General features: G+C 41.5%; 1 protein-coding gene across 1 annotated transcript in view; it reads right to left on the reverse strand.

Annotated features, from left to right (window-relative positions):
* Window positions 1–2,893: 2,893 nt before the first annotated feature.
* The window catches only part of TYR (tyrosinase), a 53,747-nt gene continuing 41,408 nt past the window's right edge, over window positions 2,894–15,232 (reverse strand). Inside the window, exons 4-5 of the mRNA XM_010298957.2 lie at window positions 11,838–12,019; window positions 2,894–3,117 (exon numbers count right to left, since the gene is read on the reverse strand). Coding sequence (XP_010297259.2) covers window positions 2,894–3,117; window positions 11,838–12,019 — 406 coding nt within the window. The remainder of the gene's footprint in view (window positions 3,118–11,837; window positions 12,020–15,232) is intronic.

Raw genomic sequence — 15,232 nt, forward strand, 5'->3', positions numbered from 1 at the left:
ATGTTAACGTTTCCTTCTATTGCTGGTGGAATACGCTGGAAGTTTTATTCCCACCTTCCATTTTGCCTCGTTTTGTGACTATTACTGCTCAGTCAAGGATAGTTGGGAGACTGCAAATGTCCTTTTATGCTCCTTGAAAGCAGGATTTCCACAGCAGGAGAGGGGTATTAACACTTTGATATGAAAAACCATAGAAGGACACCTCACGTAGAAACATCTGCTCTAGGTGGACCCTTCCCAACAGACATACCAGCCCCTTACTGTTTTGTTGTCTTCTCTGCTCTGTAAAGAGCTGTAATTTCTGTAGTTCAGAGGACAATTCCAATGCAATTGCCCTGAAATGGAAATGAATCCATGTAGTTGGCCAGTTGAAAACTATTAAAATAATGCCTTTCAGTGCTCCATGAGAATGTTCACTGGGGGGCATGTGAGAGAAAATAGCTTATCTGAGAGGTCCCATGGCATTTGTTGACTAGGAAAGAGCACTCAGACCAATGGTCAAAGTGTGTGTTTCCCCCATTTTCAAATGATGCAATGTCGTCCCTTCCTTCCCCTTCAGCTTCCCTCCCTTTGCTTTCTCACAGCCCCCTTGAACCTGCTTGTGGCTCCTCAGAGTCTTCGAGGTGCCCTCGTCTGCAGTTCCTAAAGGCTGAATCTGTCACTTTAACCACAAGACTATCCTGAATATCTGGAATAAACCCAGATGGCAACATTGCCATCAATAGACCAAGTCTCTCCAGCACCAAAGGCATGGCCTTTGCCCTGTGCTGTTAATTTTTTAAAAGACAACCAAAAAATGATGGGAATCTTCTGAACCAGACTAACAGTATGGATAATTTTGGGACAACTGTGACCTTATGCTTTTGGCTGGAGATGAGCTTTGGAACTATCAAAACCAGTTGGAGCCACCACCTCAAAAAAAGGAGCTATTCTTTTCAGTTGCAGCTTGTCACGTAATTAGATACCTTGTATATTGGGTTTGCGTGGCAAGGTTTTGATAGCAGGGGCGCTACAGGGGTGGCTTCTGTGAGAAGCTGCCAGAAGCTTCCCCCATGTCCGACAGAGCCAATGCCAGCCGGCTCCAAGACAGACCCACCGCTGGCCAAGGTCAAGCCCATCAGTGATGGTGGTAGTGCTTCTGGGGTAACAGAGTTCAGAAGGGGAAAAAAGTTACTGCACAACAGCAATTGCAGCCAGAGAAAGGAGTGAGAAGCTGTGAGAGGAACAACTCTGCAGACACCAAGGTCAGTGAAGAAGGAGGGGCAGGAGGTGCTCCAGGCGCCAGAGCAGAGATTCCCCTGCAGCCCATGGAGAAGACCATGGTGAGGCAGGCTGTCCCCCTGCAGCCCATGGTGGATAATGGTGGAGCAGATATCCACCTGCAGCCCATGGAGGACCCCACGCTGGAGCAGGTGGAGGCACCTGAAGGAGGCTGTGACCTTGTGGGAAGCCCACACTGGAGCAGGCTCCTGGCAGGACCTGTGGCCCCATGGAGAGAGGAGCCCACGCCAGAGCAGGTTTGCTGGCAGGACTTGTGACCCCGTGGGGGACCCACACTGGAGCAGTCTGTTCCTGAAGGTCTGCACCTCGTGGGAGAGACTCACGCTGGAGCAGTTGGTGAAGAACTGCAGCCCATGGGAAGGACTCATGCTGGAGAAGTCCATGGAGGACTGTCTCCCGTGGGAGGGACCCCACGCTGGAGCAGGGGCAGAGTGTGAGGAGTCCTCCCCCTGAGGAGGAAGGAACGGCAGAGACACCATGTGATGAACTAACCACAACCCCCATTCCCCGTCCCCCTGTGCCACTGAGGGGGGAGGAGGGAGAGAAATGGGGAGTGAAGTTGGGCCTGGGAAGAAGGGAGGGGCAGGGGGAAGGGGTTTAAGATTTGTTCTTATTTCTCATCACTAGACTCTGATTTGATTGGTAATAAATTAAATTTTCACAAATCAAGTCTGTTTTGCCCGTGACAGTAACAGGTGAGTGATCTCCCCCTGCCCTTATCTCAACCCAGGAGCCTTTCGTTATATTTCCTCTCCCCTGCCCAGCTGAGGAGGGCAGTGACAGAGCGGGTCTGGGAGCACCTGGCCACACCTTTTTTTGTTACGTATGGGTTACCTGTATGGAACACATGCATACTGAGCAACCAAAAGTCAACCGTTATATGAGCAATCTTTAAGTCAAACTGAACAGAGGTGGACGTGATGAGACTAGGTTTCACCTCCTAAAAACCTCTGAGCTCCCCAGACAAATACAAGATGGTATAGAAGATGACTAAATGGAGCATTTGAGACAAGTGAGAAGTGTTTTCTGAGAGCCTTCTTTCTGCTGCTGATGGCATTCAACCAAAGACAAAAAGGATATTATGGGAGCTGGAGGGAAAATATTTCTATCCTAGAAGAAAAATGTGTCGATGGGTCATTCACTCTGCTCAGAGACATCACATATTTTTCTCACTGAACTAAAGAGCTCTTTCTGCTCTTACATTCAAACACAGAGTGAATGTCGCACCAATGGTGCAGTCAGGCACCAGTCACATGGATTGGGCTGTGGGATGGGAGCCTACAGCTGTAAAAGGGAAAATGAAAGATCAAACAAGTAAAGCCGGCAACACACGAGCTGGTCTGGTTTCATAGGAGCATTATTTAATCAAGCATAGGAAATACATGGTGTTACAGTGTTCTTTGGGTGGCATGGTAACTTATGTTGGACCTGGGCTATTTTTGTAGGAGTCAATCTGATAAGATACTACAACACTGGATGTTACAAGAGGCTTGAGGAGCAAGACTGCCTATCCTGCTTATGCAGCACACCTCAACAAGGTATTTGTAAACACGAATCAAACACTGCGTGCTTGATTAGCACCTTAGTAACATCACTGAATTACTGGAGGCCTCTAGAAATTGGACTGATAAGATACATTGTTGTAATCTTCACTTTCTATGAGCAAGGGTTGTATCTCTGAAGAAGTTCCTCTTCTTTTCTTCCGGCAGGCCAGAATGAGCCCTGTGAGCACGGCAGTAGTTATGCCTCCAATCACAGCTGCTCCAACCAACCAAGCCCAGATCTGACGGGCTTGCTCGAGGTAGGGTATTAAAAACTCCTGGAAAGAATCAAGTTCTGGAAAAAAAAACAACAGGAAAAAAAGTCCTTTTATATGATGCATTGTACTGTCAGTTTATAGAGGTTGTATAACAGATAATATTGGAAGGCTGATTGAAAAAAGAAAGTACATTGGTAAAAATTGTTTGAAGGTCACAAATAGTTTTTTAAAAATCTCTTCAGTCCTGATAGTCTGTTTCTCAATCTTCATATTAAAGGCGGAAACAGGGTTCACTGTCCCCAGTGCTCTTATGATTTTGTCAAAACTGTAAGTCTATAACCCAAGAAGTTTGATACAGTATGGCCAAAGGTCCTGCTAGCTCAGCATTCTGTTGGCAACAATAACTGAAGCAGAGCACTAGGAATAGTTTAAGAACAAGTCAAGCCTATTATGATCCTTTCAGAAAATACTTACCCAGCTTCCAGCAATTTGCAGCTCAGAGATTTCCTGAACCAGATGTGGTGGTGTTCTATATAAAAGTTATTGGAGGATTTTATTTTTTTTTCCTTCCATCAGCTTTTCTAGTTGCTCTTTGAACTTTTATCACAACCTCTTGCAGCAAGGAGATCCTTGCCTTAACTACATGTTAGGTGAAAAAAAAAAAAGCTTCCTTTCACTAATTTTGTACCTGCCACCTACTCGTTTCATTTGATAGTTCTTGTGTAGAGAGAGGCTATCGAAAATGATTCTTTGGTCACTCACAAGAAATGCTTAAGGAAAGGATTGGAGCCCTCTTTCTTTGGTGAATCCAGGGCAGCTTTTCACTGGTTGGATAATCAGCTGCCTTCTTGCTTTGTAGTACGAATGTGTGTGTCTGTGTCTCTGTTCTTCTCACTATAGCCCAATGAGTTATGAAAACCCAGCCATGCAGGGCTCTCTCTTCGTGATAGAGGTTGCAAAGTGACCTCTTCAGAATACATCCAACAACCTGTTGGCTTGAATTTGAGAAATGGGAATACCTGTCCCCTTGGGCCAAGGAAGATGTGGAATCCACGTCTCCCAGTCAGTAGCTGCAATTACTATTGTTAGCTGTAAGTAATTACTAGATATTTTTGGGGGAAAAAAAAAAGCACCTCTCCAGGCAACTTCTCTGGGACCCCCTATGGTGGTTTATTTTTGAGTAGTGTTTATCCATCTAAATTGATTTAGATGTACTCAACCATATTTAGTGTGGTGTAACCCCACAAAGGCTATAAATGTCTTCCTACCATCTTGCATTTTCACTGGTGCCCAGAAAAGCAATCCCATATATCTTCTTTGATCATGGTACTTCTGAACATACGCTGTTATGTGCACTGTGCTCTGAAAAGATGCTTTTGGTTTGCAGCATCTTTAAGGTTAAGTTATCCTTAGCACTTGATGCCTGAATCACTTTCTGAGATGTAATTGCAACTTAGGCTGAGTTTAGGCTGAGTAGAGTTTGTTTGTCCCTACAACTCAGCTTCACTTTGGGGAATGTTTGGTTGCTATTTCTCTGGTCCTTGTTTTCCAAATAAACCAACTTTGCATTCTGAGATTGTATTTGCAAGAGTCTGCATGTTCAGCCTTCTGCTTCTCATTAGATATATAAATGCTATATAGCACTAAGAATTACACACACACACAAAAAAAAAAAAAAAAAGAAAAAAGAAAAAAGAAAAAAGATAGAAGAAAAAAGAAAAAAGAAAAAAGAAAAAAGAAAAAAGAAAAAAGAAAAAAGAAAAAAGAAAAAAGAAAAAAGAAAAAAGAAAAAAGAAAGAAGAAAGAAGAAAAAAAAAAAAAAAAAAAAGAAAAGGTTCTTGATGTTTCAGAGCGAACTCCACAAAACTCTGGGTATGAGGTACATTATCTGTTCAGTCCATCATTTCTCATCTGTCAAATGAGGACAGTACTATTCACTGAATCCTTTGTATTGTGAATATAAATTAGTATTTCTGCAGGACTCAGCTGCTATATGATCAGCACCAAAGAAAAAAGTTAGAGGAAATGTCTTCAGGATAGCATTTTAAAAGTGTGCAATAAATCGTACATTAGGTTACACACTGCTTAACTGAGAAAAGGAAAATAAAAAGTAAAAAGAATTGGACATCTGGTTCTTAATGAATGCCGTCTATGCTGTGCAGTGAATGAGGTGGGGGTCTGGGGAAAAAAATAGTGTGCAATTAAAGATAATGCATACATGTAGAGGTGGAGAGTGACTTATGGCTATACAGACAACTTTAATGCTGATATTTCTTAACTTTGTGTTCTTGACTTTGTAACTCCAATGTTTTTTAACTCAACTCTTTTATGTTTATATTGCAAACATGACTAAATTAGAAACAATCCAGCTATTTAAACTGGTGTACACATAAGATAAAGCAAAATTGATACATAACAGGAAATTGATACTGGTTTAATATTATGGAAAAAGAGAACTATCATGAAGTTCTCTTCCTTGCAGAATTTATCTGGGATATGAAGGTTTTCTAAGTGATGTCTTAAATTCATACTTGAACCTTCTCTCTTTTCGATCAATATTAGCTGGACGTCTGAGCTATCTTCTTCCTGGTAAGACGTAACGTGACTTTGAGATGATGAGATGTCACATTTCAGAGCAGGCCCTTTCAGAAGGGATTAATCTATTTTATTACATCCTGATAATTAGTCAAACATGCCCTTCTTTTTCAGCCTCAGTCCGTATAGTTTCTGTAATTAGCTCAAAGCCAAAAGCCACCTCCTGGCATCTACCTCCTGTTTCTTTTTGCCACACAAAAGGTGTTTGGCATCGCTATCATAAAATTGCCATGGCAACTCTTGAGTGTCAGAGCATGGAGCACCCCAGCACACCCTATAATCTGTTAATCTGTGAGTCTAACACAACAGTAAACCTATAACTGAACTGGCTGCCCAGCCAAAATCATACAAACTCGGATTTCAAGTATTCCATTACCATAATTCTTTAATCTCTAGCTGTGCAAGGCCCAAGAGTGCAGCAACTGTGTTTGCTGAAAAATGTTGAGGGAGTGGGGGACACACACACACCCCCCCACACACCCCCCAACACATAGCTGCTTTGTGGGACACATTAGCCAATGTCAATTCCATTCCACTTATATCAGTGTTTCAAGTAAAATGATAATTGTCCCTGGAAGCTGCCATGAACATCGATTAAAACTGCTCTTTCAGTCAATAGGTTCATGACAAAGCAAGAAGCGGCTGGGTTGGGCTGGTGCTTGATATCTACCCTCCTATTAGTGACTAATACCAACAATATCTCTTCATCTTCCTCTTTCTGATAGGAAAATAGCAGTGATTAACCTCAGCCATGGTCTTAGCATTCAGCTCTTGACATACTCTTTCTTCTCGACGAGAGTGTTAGCTCTAGGTAACAGCAACAAATCATTTCTTACTCTTAATATATCAGATCATTCTTTTTTAATGTAATTTAAAAAACCAGACTGTCCATTTTGTGTGGGTTGCTGAATATCGTTAAGAGGGTGAGAAACCACAGCAGTGTAATTTTAAGGTGAAGTAATGTGTAATAATATGGACTTTCCATGATGATTGATGAAGAAACATGCTGTGGCCAATCTAGTATTTGGCATCCTGAGTTCTTCCTTTTGTGGTAATGTCAAACTACATTATTGATATAATGGATCCCAGGGGTGAAAAAAAAAAAACCCCACAAACTTTTTTTTTTTTTTAAAGAATATTTATATAATTTAGATATTCCTTACATTTAAACTACAGGATGGCAAAGTCTTTCCAGGGTTAATCCACAAATTTGAAATAAAAACTCTGGCCAGCCAAGAAATAAACAAAACAATTTTTCTATCATTTATCAATTGCCATATGCTGCACTGATGTGTTTGCAGTCTTGCTATTCCATTCGACATGCTTTTCTACTCCTAACATGGGTAGTTAATGGGCATTAGGTTTTAAAGCAAACCTTGAGGCAGCACAAACGTATCTTTTTAGACTAAGCTGGCAAATCTTTTTTTTGTTATCCGGGTGAGCAAGTTCTTCCTGTTTGGTTTCTGCCATTTCTTGTGTGTGCATGGTTCACTGACTGTGTCCCTCTGGGTGGTCAAAGGAAATACCACTGAGATGTCCACAATCAAAACTAGGAAGATGAGCTGGGAGGGATTCAAGTTATGGAGTCCCTTGGTCTGTCTTAAGGCAGAATCACTTTTTGCAGCCATAGAAAGTTCAGAGCTCCCACAAACTTCATCAGAGTCTCCTCATTACACCTTGGAAAGTCTTCTGACAACAATGAAAGTTTGGAGAAGACTGTCAGCCATAGTCCACTATCTTTGGACTGCGAGACATGCCGTGCAAAGGGTGGTAGGTGGTTGTTGGTGGTAGAGCTACAGTATCTGTTGGAGTAAATTTGCGCTGCTGCCTTTCAGTTCTGCCTTCAGCCCAAGGTGGGTAAATCAGGAAACTACAATCCACCCTTCATCATTTGTCTGTGTCTACAAACAGTGAGAATCAGACCATTTCTGCATCGCTGACAACAGCTTTATAATTCATTTTTCAGTGCTGAAGATGTTAGTTTTCTCCACCTGCAACATTGCTGTGGAGTCCTGCCCACTCCCTGGCAATGACGGCACATCTGCAGAGCAGATTACTGGCAAAAATCGATTGCTTTGGAGTATTGAGAGGAGATAAATTAAATATTCCTCGATGTATTTATAGAGCAATATTGTTTACTTTTTGTTTGACAATCTCAGTTAACACTTGCACTTCATAACTGCTCTTTCACAGTTTGCTTATATAAATTTCTCAAAAAAGAGGTGAAAACTGGCTATAGGATAGCTGATATCACCACACTATATGCATCTAGGGTGATAATAAGTGACCAAAAGATAGCTTCCTATCCCCGAATGGCTTTCTGGAAAAAGAACAAAAACAAAACCACCCCCAACAAAACAAAAACCAGTTTTAAAAATCCATATTTCTGTTCCTCCATTAAGCATTATTATATAACCATCAAAATATCTCCTCATACTCTTCTTTCTGAGCCATATATTTTTGTTTCCTGTTTTCTTTGGTTCTCTCCTTCTGTTTTAATTAACCTTAATCTACACCTCTTTATCTCTGCCTGAAGAAAACCCAGAGACCAAAAGGCTCTCTTCTTATCTTTTATTTTATTCATAAATGTAAACCACTTTCCAAGGTAGCTTTTCACAAGTATTGTCACCTTTAATTGCTTTCTATTGTCCTGGTATCCACATTTTATTGTGCATGTCACTATTTTATTGTGGGCTCTTACATGTAAAACATCGCTCATTCACGTTATGGCCAACAGTGTCTGAGTCGGGAGACTCAGCAGAGTCCCTCCATGGTGGTACCATATTTGCCAACTGCCGCATTTTCTACTCCGCCGATGTGATTTTGCAACCAAATTGCTGAAGAGCCAGAAATAGAAATGTGCTCCAGCCAGACTGTGGATCTGAGCTCTCCTCCTGCTCACATCCATGAGCAACCCGACCTTCTATGTTGTAATCGCAATGCTCTTATCCCTTGCTTTGCCCTGAGTGTCAAAGATCATTAGTTAAGGTGTCCAAAAACTGCAACTGACGGTTAGATTCCTGGGTTTATAATTGGGTAACTGCCTGCTTTTCAAAAAAAAAAATGTGGATCACCCAGCTACACATGCAGTGGTCATCAAATTGTTCCTACTGAGAGAGGGAGATTTTCTGGGGAAAAATCAAGGCTATGTCTGCGGATTTATCTGCTCCCATTTCTGGATGAAAAAAAAAATAAAAATAGAAAAGACTTAGTCCAGGCCCTGAAATGTAAGTGCTTGGAATGGCTCTTGCCATAGAAAATTGTTTTGACAGCTATTGCTAGGTGGTGCCGTTAGTCTTCCAAATCTTTTTTATTGATGCTAACAAATGTTCATTTGCAGTAAGCTGTGCTGGCTGTGGAAGCTTTACAGTTCATGGTTCTCGTGTGAAGGAAAGCTGGGTGTCTGCTCCGGTTTCTGCTCAGATCAGCTCCCCAGTAACTAGGCTCTGACATGTGTCTTTGATTCCTGAGGGATGGATTTCCATGCACACTGTTTGTGACCACTTCTGCTTCAGGGCTGTCATGTGTATAAAAATAAATGAAGCTGCAATTAAAATAACCACATACTGTCACACACTGATTTGCTTTTCAGTGGAAAGCAGGGCTCCAGGCATCAGCTTTTTCTCCAGGGAACAGCAACAATATAATTTAGCATTTAAATGCCATTTTGTCATTGGATTCTTTCCAAGTTTTATTTCTTGTAACCAGCCTCCTTATGCTCTGTGTAGTCCTGCTTCATCTCTACCAAGTCGCTGGTGCTGTAGCTGCCCTTGATGCTTTTCTCCAACTACTTCCTTTAAAAGCAAACAAGACCTGGCTTGTCTGCTCATCCCTCACTCCTCCTCTGCCTTTCCTCTCCCTCCTCATTTAGAAGATCAGCAAGAATGCTGCCTCTTCTCAACCACCCAGATCTTCACTGCTATGGGTTTTTTTTGGTTTTGGTTTTTTTTTTTTTTTTTTTTGCTTTGTAACTTTTTCCTATTTGTCTCGTAACTCGTGGCTGCCAGTCACAGACTTTCTCTTCTCCATTGAGGAACTTTCAGGCTGGATCAGCAGGCTTTCCTGCTTCAGCTCCTCTGCCAAGAAGTTCCTGTTTACTCCTGTTCCTCTGAACAGTAATCCAGCATTCCTGTCTGGGTTTAAACACTAAAGTACTGAAAAAAGTCTGGGTTTGCATTTTGAGATTCCAGCCATTTTCCATTTGTAACTAGTTCTTCCCTTCGGATAAGACATAGCTTAAGCTCTCTTCTTCTCAGTGAGATTAACAAGGGGTTGAGCGACATCTGAGGATTATCTGGGCTTTCTAAACGAGGTTGAATTTCACTCTTTGTGTTGATCTTTCAAAATAATTAAGGAACTACTTTCCCTACCTCTGTGTTAAGAATATGGGCAGAATTTAATAAGAATTTCATTTTCTGAGGATGATGTTCTCCCCAGGAAAAGGGAAGAGACCAAGAGGCAACAGAAGTGAATTGTTAATTGTAAATAGCTTACCATTTGCTTTCTTTTGCAGTATTAATTCAGGACTTGGTATTTCTGAAAGTCATGGTATTTGGCACTTTTTTTAGTGATATGATTCTAGGAATAATGTGGGTTTAAGAAACCAGTGGCTTTAACTAAAACTATGTATAAATATTTCTGGTCTTGATCAGGAATTAAATTATGGCAATGTGAGTAAAAAAGCAAAACTATTACTAATAAGATGAGAATAATAATTTTAAGATTATATTTGAAGCATTTATTAGATTACTTTCTGCCCGAATACTTGGAGTTGACCAAATTGTTTATAGCATGTGAGGAGAAATATTGACTTCTGTCTCTGTATTGTAGTACTAAAACAGCCTTAACAATTATACTGGAGAGTTGCAGATTCCTTTCACTACACATAAAATAGTCAATAGGGCGACTGTGAATCAAGCTAGATTGTGCTTGAGGAGTGAACGAACAAGCTAAATGCATGATTGGACAGTTTATCAAGTATGCAGAAACTGTACAGCCCCTTTAGTAAGCCAACCCTGTCCGAAAAGCAGGGATGCCCTGAAAACTGATATTGTTTTGATAAAAATAAAAAAGCAAGCTATGAGAATGCTAGCATCTGTAAAATGTCCCTGGTGCTTTTACTATATAGTTATTGGACTTTTAGCTCTTAATTGCCTTTTAATTGAAGAGCAGCATTCACAGAAGGTTTTCTGCCTCAAACAAAGCAGCAAACATGCCCAGCAACCTACCTGTTCAGTGGCCGATACTTTGCAAGGATAACTGCATCCTGCATCCCCGGCAGCTTTTGACAGTGGTGAACGTAAGAGACGTGTCTGATTGTTCCAATGGCCCAGTTTTGTAAAGGGTTGGGCCGAAGTATCTGAGGGATCCTGAGTTCCAGGCAACATGTTTTTAACAGGATTTAACCATTCCCCTACACAATAAGGAAACCTGTACTATTGAAGGAAAACTATGAGTACCAGTACTCTGAGCACGAGCCCTGAGGTTCCCCAGCAGTACAGCCGCAAGGGACTCTGTCCTCCCTGTGCCCGAGGATGGCCAAGAGGCCCAAGTCTAAACTACCTCTGAACAGCAATGCAAGTCCAAACCATCACTAAAAAGTGCAAAATTCATTTGATTAAATGAAATGAGCATCATGAATGATTCAGTTGCATTCTGTATGAATAACCACAGGGCAAGCACAAAGTCAACGGATCAGTTTTAAGTGCTGCACAGATCTTGTGTTTGCCTTTGGTATCAAAGTGAATTTTGCTCTGGATATTTAAGAGATCAGATTATATTTGTAAACCAGAAAGAGAGCTTTGCATCTGCCCTCCTTCAAACCACGTCCAGAAACTGGAAAATCACACTGGTTCCCGTTTGTGTTGCACAGTAACCGCTGAGCTGGGCAAACAGCAGACTTGAAATCCAGCACTTTTTCTCCCCATTTCTGATCATGAGCTGACCATTTGGGTCAGATTCTGTTCTTAATGGGCTAGGATAGATAGCACTGATGTCAGTGACTGATTTTTGGTTGGAACTTTCATATGGTATCATGTTGACTCTACATTAGACCAGAAATGTGAAAACAAGCAGGTAAAATTTGGAACTATAGTCAGGAAAAAATCTGGAATAGAAGGCTTTTTAAATATCTTCTCATTTTACAGACATATTCCAGATTATAGGCAACAAATTTGACATTTACCCAAAATAGTAACATTACCTGGTTCTTGCAGATACTCATAGTCATATCCCAGCTCTCTTGAGGGTTTAAAAAATTCTCCATTTCTGTAAAGGGGGATAAAGGGGACCATGTAATTTTCTCGATTGTGCCCAATGGGTGCGTTGGCTGCTGGGTAAACTTCTAACATGGGCCTGTGTCTTCTTAACCATCGCTCAAAAATGCTGTAGAAGAAAAAGCATGTCAGTTAATGGTGGAGATTGGCAGAAATTTTCTTCTTGAAGATTAAAAAAAAGCATTGATGCTTTTTTTTTTTGTGAACCCTGGGGACAGAGTGGCATGCAATGACTTGCGTTCGTGTGCGTGTAATGCTTTCCAAATCATTTGGGGTTAGCTACTTGAGTGCTGAGTTCCTATGCAAGCCTACAAAAAGCAAAGGTCTGCAGAGAGGCTGAATACGCTTTTAAATTCCATAAATGAAATTCACTGTCTCGCTGTGACCTGACTGCAATTTCTGCTCAGTAATTCACATGGCTGTGAAGGATAGAGAGAAAAGGATTAAAGACCTCAGTCCTTCCTTCTCACCCTCACAAACATTTATGGCAGGTTTTGGATGGTCTTGTTGCCAGCTGCTCAGTTCTGTTCCCCTTTGTCTAATTTTCTCTCCGCTGTTACCAAGGGTTTTCACGCCTGCATTAAAGTATCGCTACACCATGACTGGTGTGACATCACCAAGGAGGTGGAAACATCTGAGGAAGAAGGGATAAGCTATATGAGTCCAAAAACTTGATAAAGCAGGTCAGGAGTCTTTCTCCAGCCACAGCTTCTTCACTGACCTTGGTGTCTGCACAGTGGTTTTACATATTCTCACTCCTCTTTCTCAGCTGCTGTGGCACAGCTTTTTTTTCCCCTTCTTAACTCTGTTACCCCAAAGGTGCTACCACCATCACTGATGGGCTCAGCTTTGGCCAGTGGCAGGTCCATCTTGGAGCTGTCTGGCATTGGCTCTACCCAACATGGGGGCAGATTCTGGCATCTTCTCACCGAAGCCACCCCTGCAGCCTCCTCACTACCAAAACCTTGCCACCTAAACCCAATACAAGCTGTTACCCACACCTCTGACCTCAGCTGCTTCTTTTCATTTTTCTCTGCCAAAATTTCTCCCATTAGCTGTCTATCAGTGCAGGGCTGTATGTCCGTTCTTTAACTTGGAGGCAGAAAACTTAAAGGCTGCAGTATAGGAAGAGTTTGTATTGACATTTTCAAGTCCACTACTGGATGTGTTTGGAAAATAAAATTAACAGCACTGCAAAACATTCTCAGTTCTCTTCCCTTTGTGTCTGGGCTTTGTCTGCTCAACTCTTCACTTTGTTTCAATCACCAGATCCTTTCCCTGATTCTCTGCTGTTTACATGGTGACCTCAGCTTGTCAGCAGGCACCTGGATGTGCCAGGTTGGAACAGGAGAAGTGAGAAGATGCTGCAAAGGGAGCAGATACAGGTATCTTATATGTGAAGAAAGAGGACCCCATGCTCAATCAGAAGATATTGACAGGAGGAGATTATCAGCATCAAGCTCAGGGAGTGATCACTGAATTCATTTATCGGTTACGAGGGATGGAAATGGTCTAAAGAGACCTGTAGATTGTAATTTAGTTGAGATCTTGGCTCAACAGTTGCTGCTCCCTGACACTGGCTGCTGGCTGGAGAACACAGACTACCCCCACCCCCCCGCCCCATAATTAATAACCAGCTGTTCAGGGACTCAAGTTATCTCAGAATCACAGACCCTAAATGCAAGTGCTCAGCAGTATCAGGATCTCTGCAGAGCATGCAGGGATTCTGGCGGTAGAATTTTACCTCCTATCTTGGGGCAGAAATGTTGAGAAACACTCTGCTTACCCCACCAAATTAAAGCCCTCTTGCACTCATCAAAACAGAGGTAGGGCCAAAGCCTTGGTTCTTTTTTTAGGATCAAAAGATGAAACATAGATGTTCATACACCTTGTCACCCTTAACAATGCAGGTATTAATCTTGATTAGAATCTTCATTTGTGGCTCTCATCTTCAGTTAATTTCATCAGATCTGTCTAGAAAAACTCTTGTCAGAATAATAATGTTCAGCTGAAGCTTTCAGATGGATAAATTTAAACAATGATATCAAGGCTTCAGCTGCAGTTATCACAAGAAAGTTTGAACAGAGACTGTAATCAGATTACATCTTTGGAGAACAGCATAGAGAAATTCAGTAATCATTAAAAAGGCATAGAATATAAAGAAACTGGGGCATTAGTTTAGCTTGGGGGGTGGTGGTGGCGGCGGCGGTGGCAGTAGTGGTAGGGGTGTGTGTTGCACTCCAACCCTTTGCCTGCCTGGCTTTTACTTGTGTCTTGGGCAAGGCACCCTGACTCTCTGTGCCTTGCTTTCCTAGCAGTTGTAGATGGGAGCCAAGACAGCTCTTCTCTGCAGCATAGGACTGATAGAGGTGCAGAGATATTTTGGTTAGGGGGACATGGTAATATTTTAAGAAGGCGGCAGAGATAGGACTTGGATCAGGTTTTCAACGTCTGATGATAATCCATACCATAACTTTTGAATGTTCAATCTAAGGTACTTATCGGGGTCTGATTTTTAGAAAACGCTGAGCAGCCATATTCTGAAAATTTGGAGGGCTGATGAGCACATGGTTCAGAGCTAGAAGTTGTCATTCGCCTGAAATAGCTTCATATGACATGTCCTGAAATGCAGCATCCTCTCTGGATGACTTAAATGTCGCAGTTTCATAAGCAGTTTCAAGAAAAATCCTTAGGCCAGTAATCTTTCGAACAGAATGCAAATGCAAAAGCATTTCCATGGAAATGAACATATGTACTTTTGGATTCCTTCATTTGCAGTGTGGTTCCCACATTAGATATCAAGCTTTTCTTAGCAGTCGCAGGAGCATTGAATTGTCTGCCCTTGCAGCTGATCTTTGAATTTAGAAGCAATCACTTCCTCTACTCATATGATGAGATGTGCTGATGCCCAAGATATGTTGCACAATTCAGTGAGTTGTTTATGAACAGTTCTCTCCTTTAGCCAGCATAAAATCATATAATCTTTACTGAAATCCATTTCATCTAACTTATCTGTATGCCACCATAGAAGTCTCAGAAACATCTGTTAGGATTTTAAGAATCATACTTTCTATTACTCCCTTTAGAATAGCTTGCCCTGTGCATTTATCTTGGCTTTTTTTTTTTTTTTTTATACACTTTGAAAGATTAGGATCATATTCTGCTTGCTAGTAAAGCAATTGGGTGAAGTTGCATTTATTCTTTCCACTTAAAGGGTTATTCCCAGCTTGTTCAGTAAGATGGACTCACAATTCTCATTTTTTCCTTGGCAAGATAGTGCATGATGCTCTGTATTTGCATGAGGATCTTCATGTTTTTCTTC

Source organism: Balearica regulorum, chromosome 1 (genome assembly GCF_011004875.1).
Source record: "Balearica regulorum gibbericeps isolate bBalReg1 chromosome 1, bBalReg1.pri, whole genome shotgun sequence".
NCBI lineage: Eukaryota > Metazoa > Chordata > Aves > Gruiformes > Gruidae > Balearica > Balearica regulorum.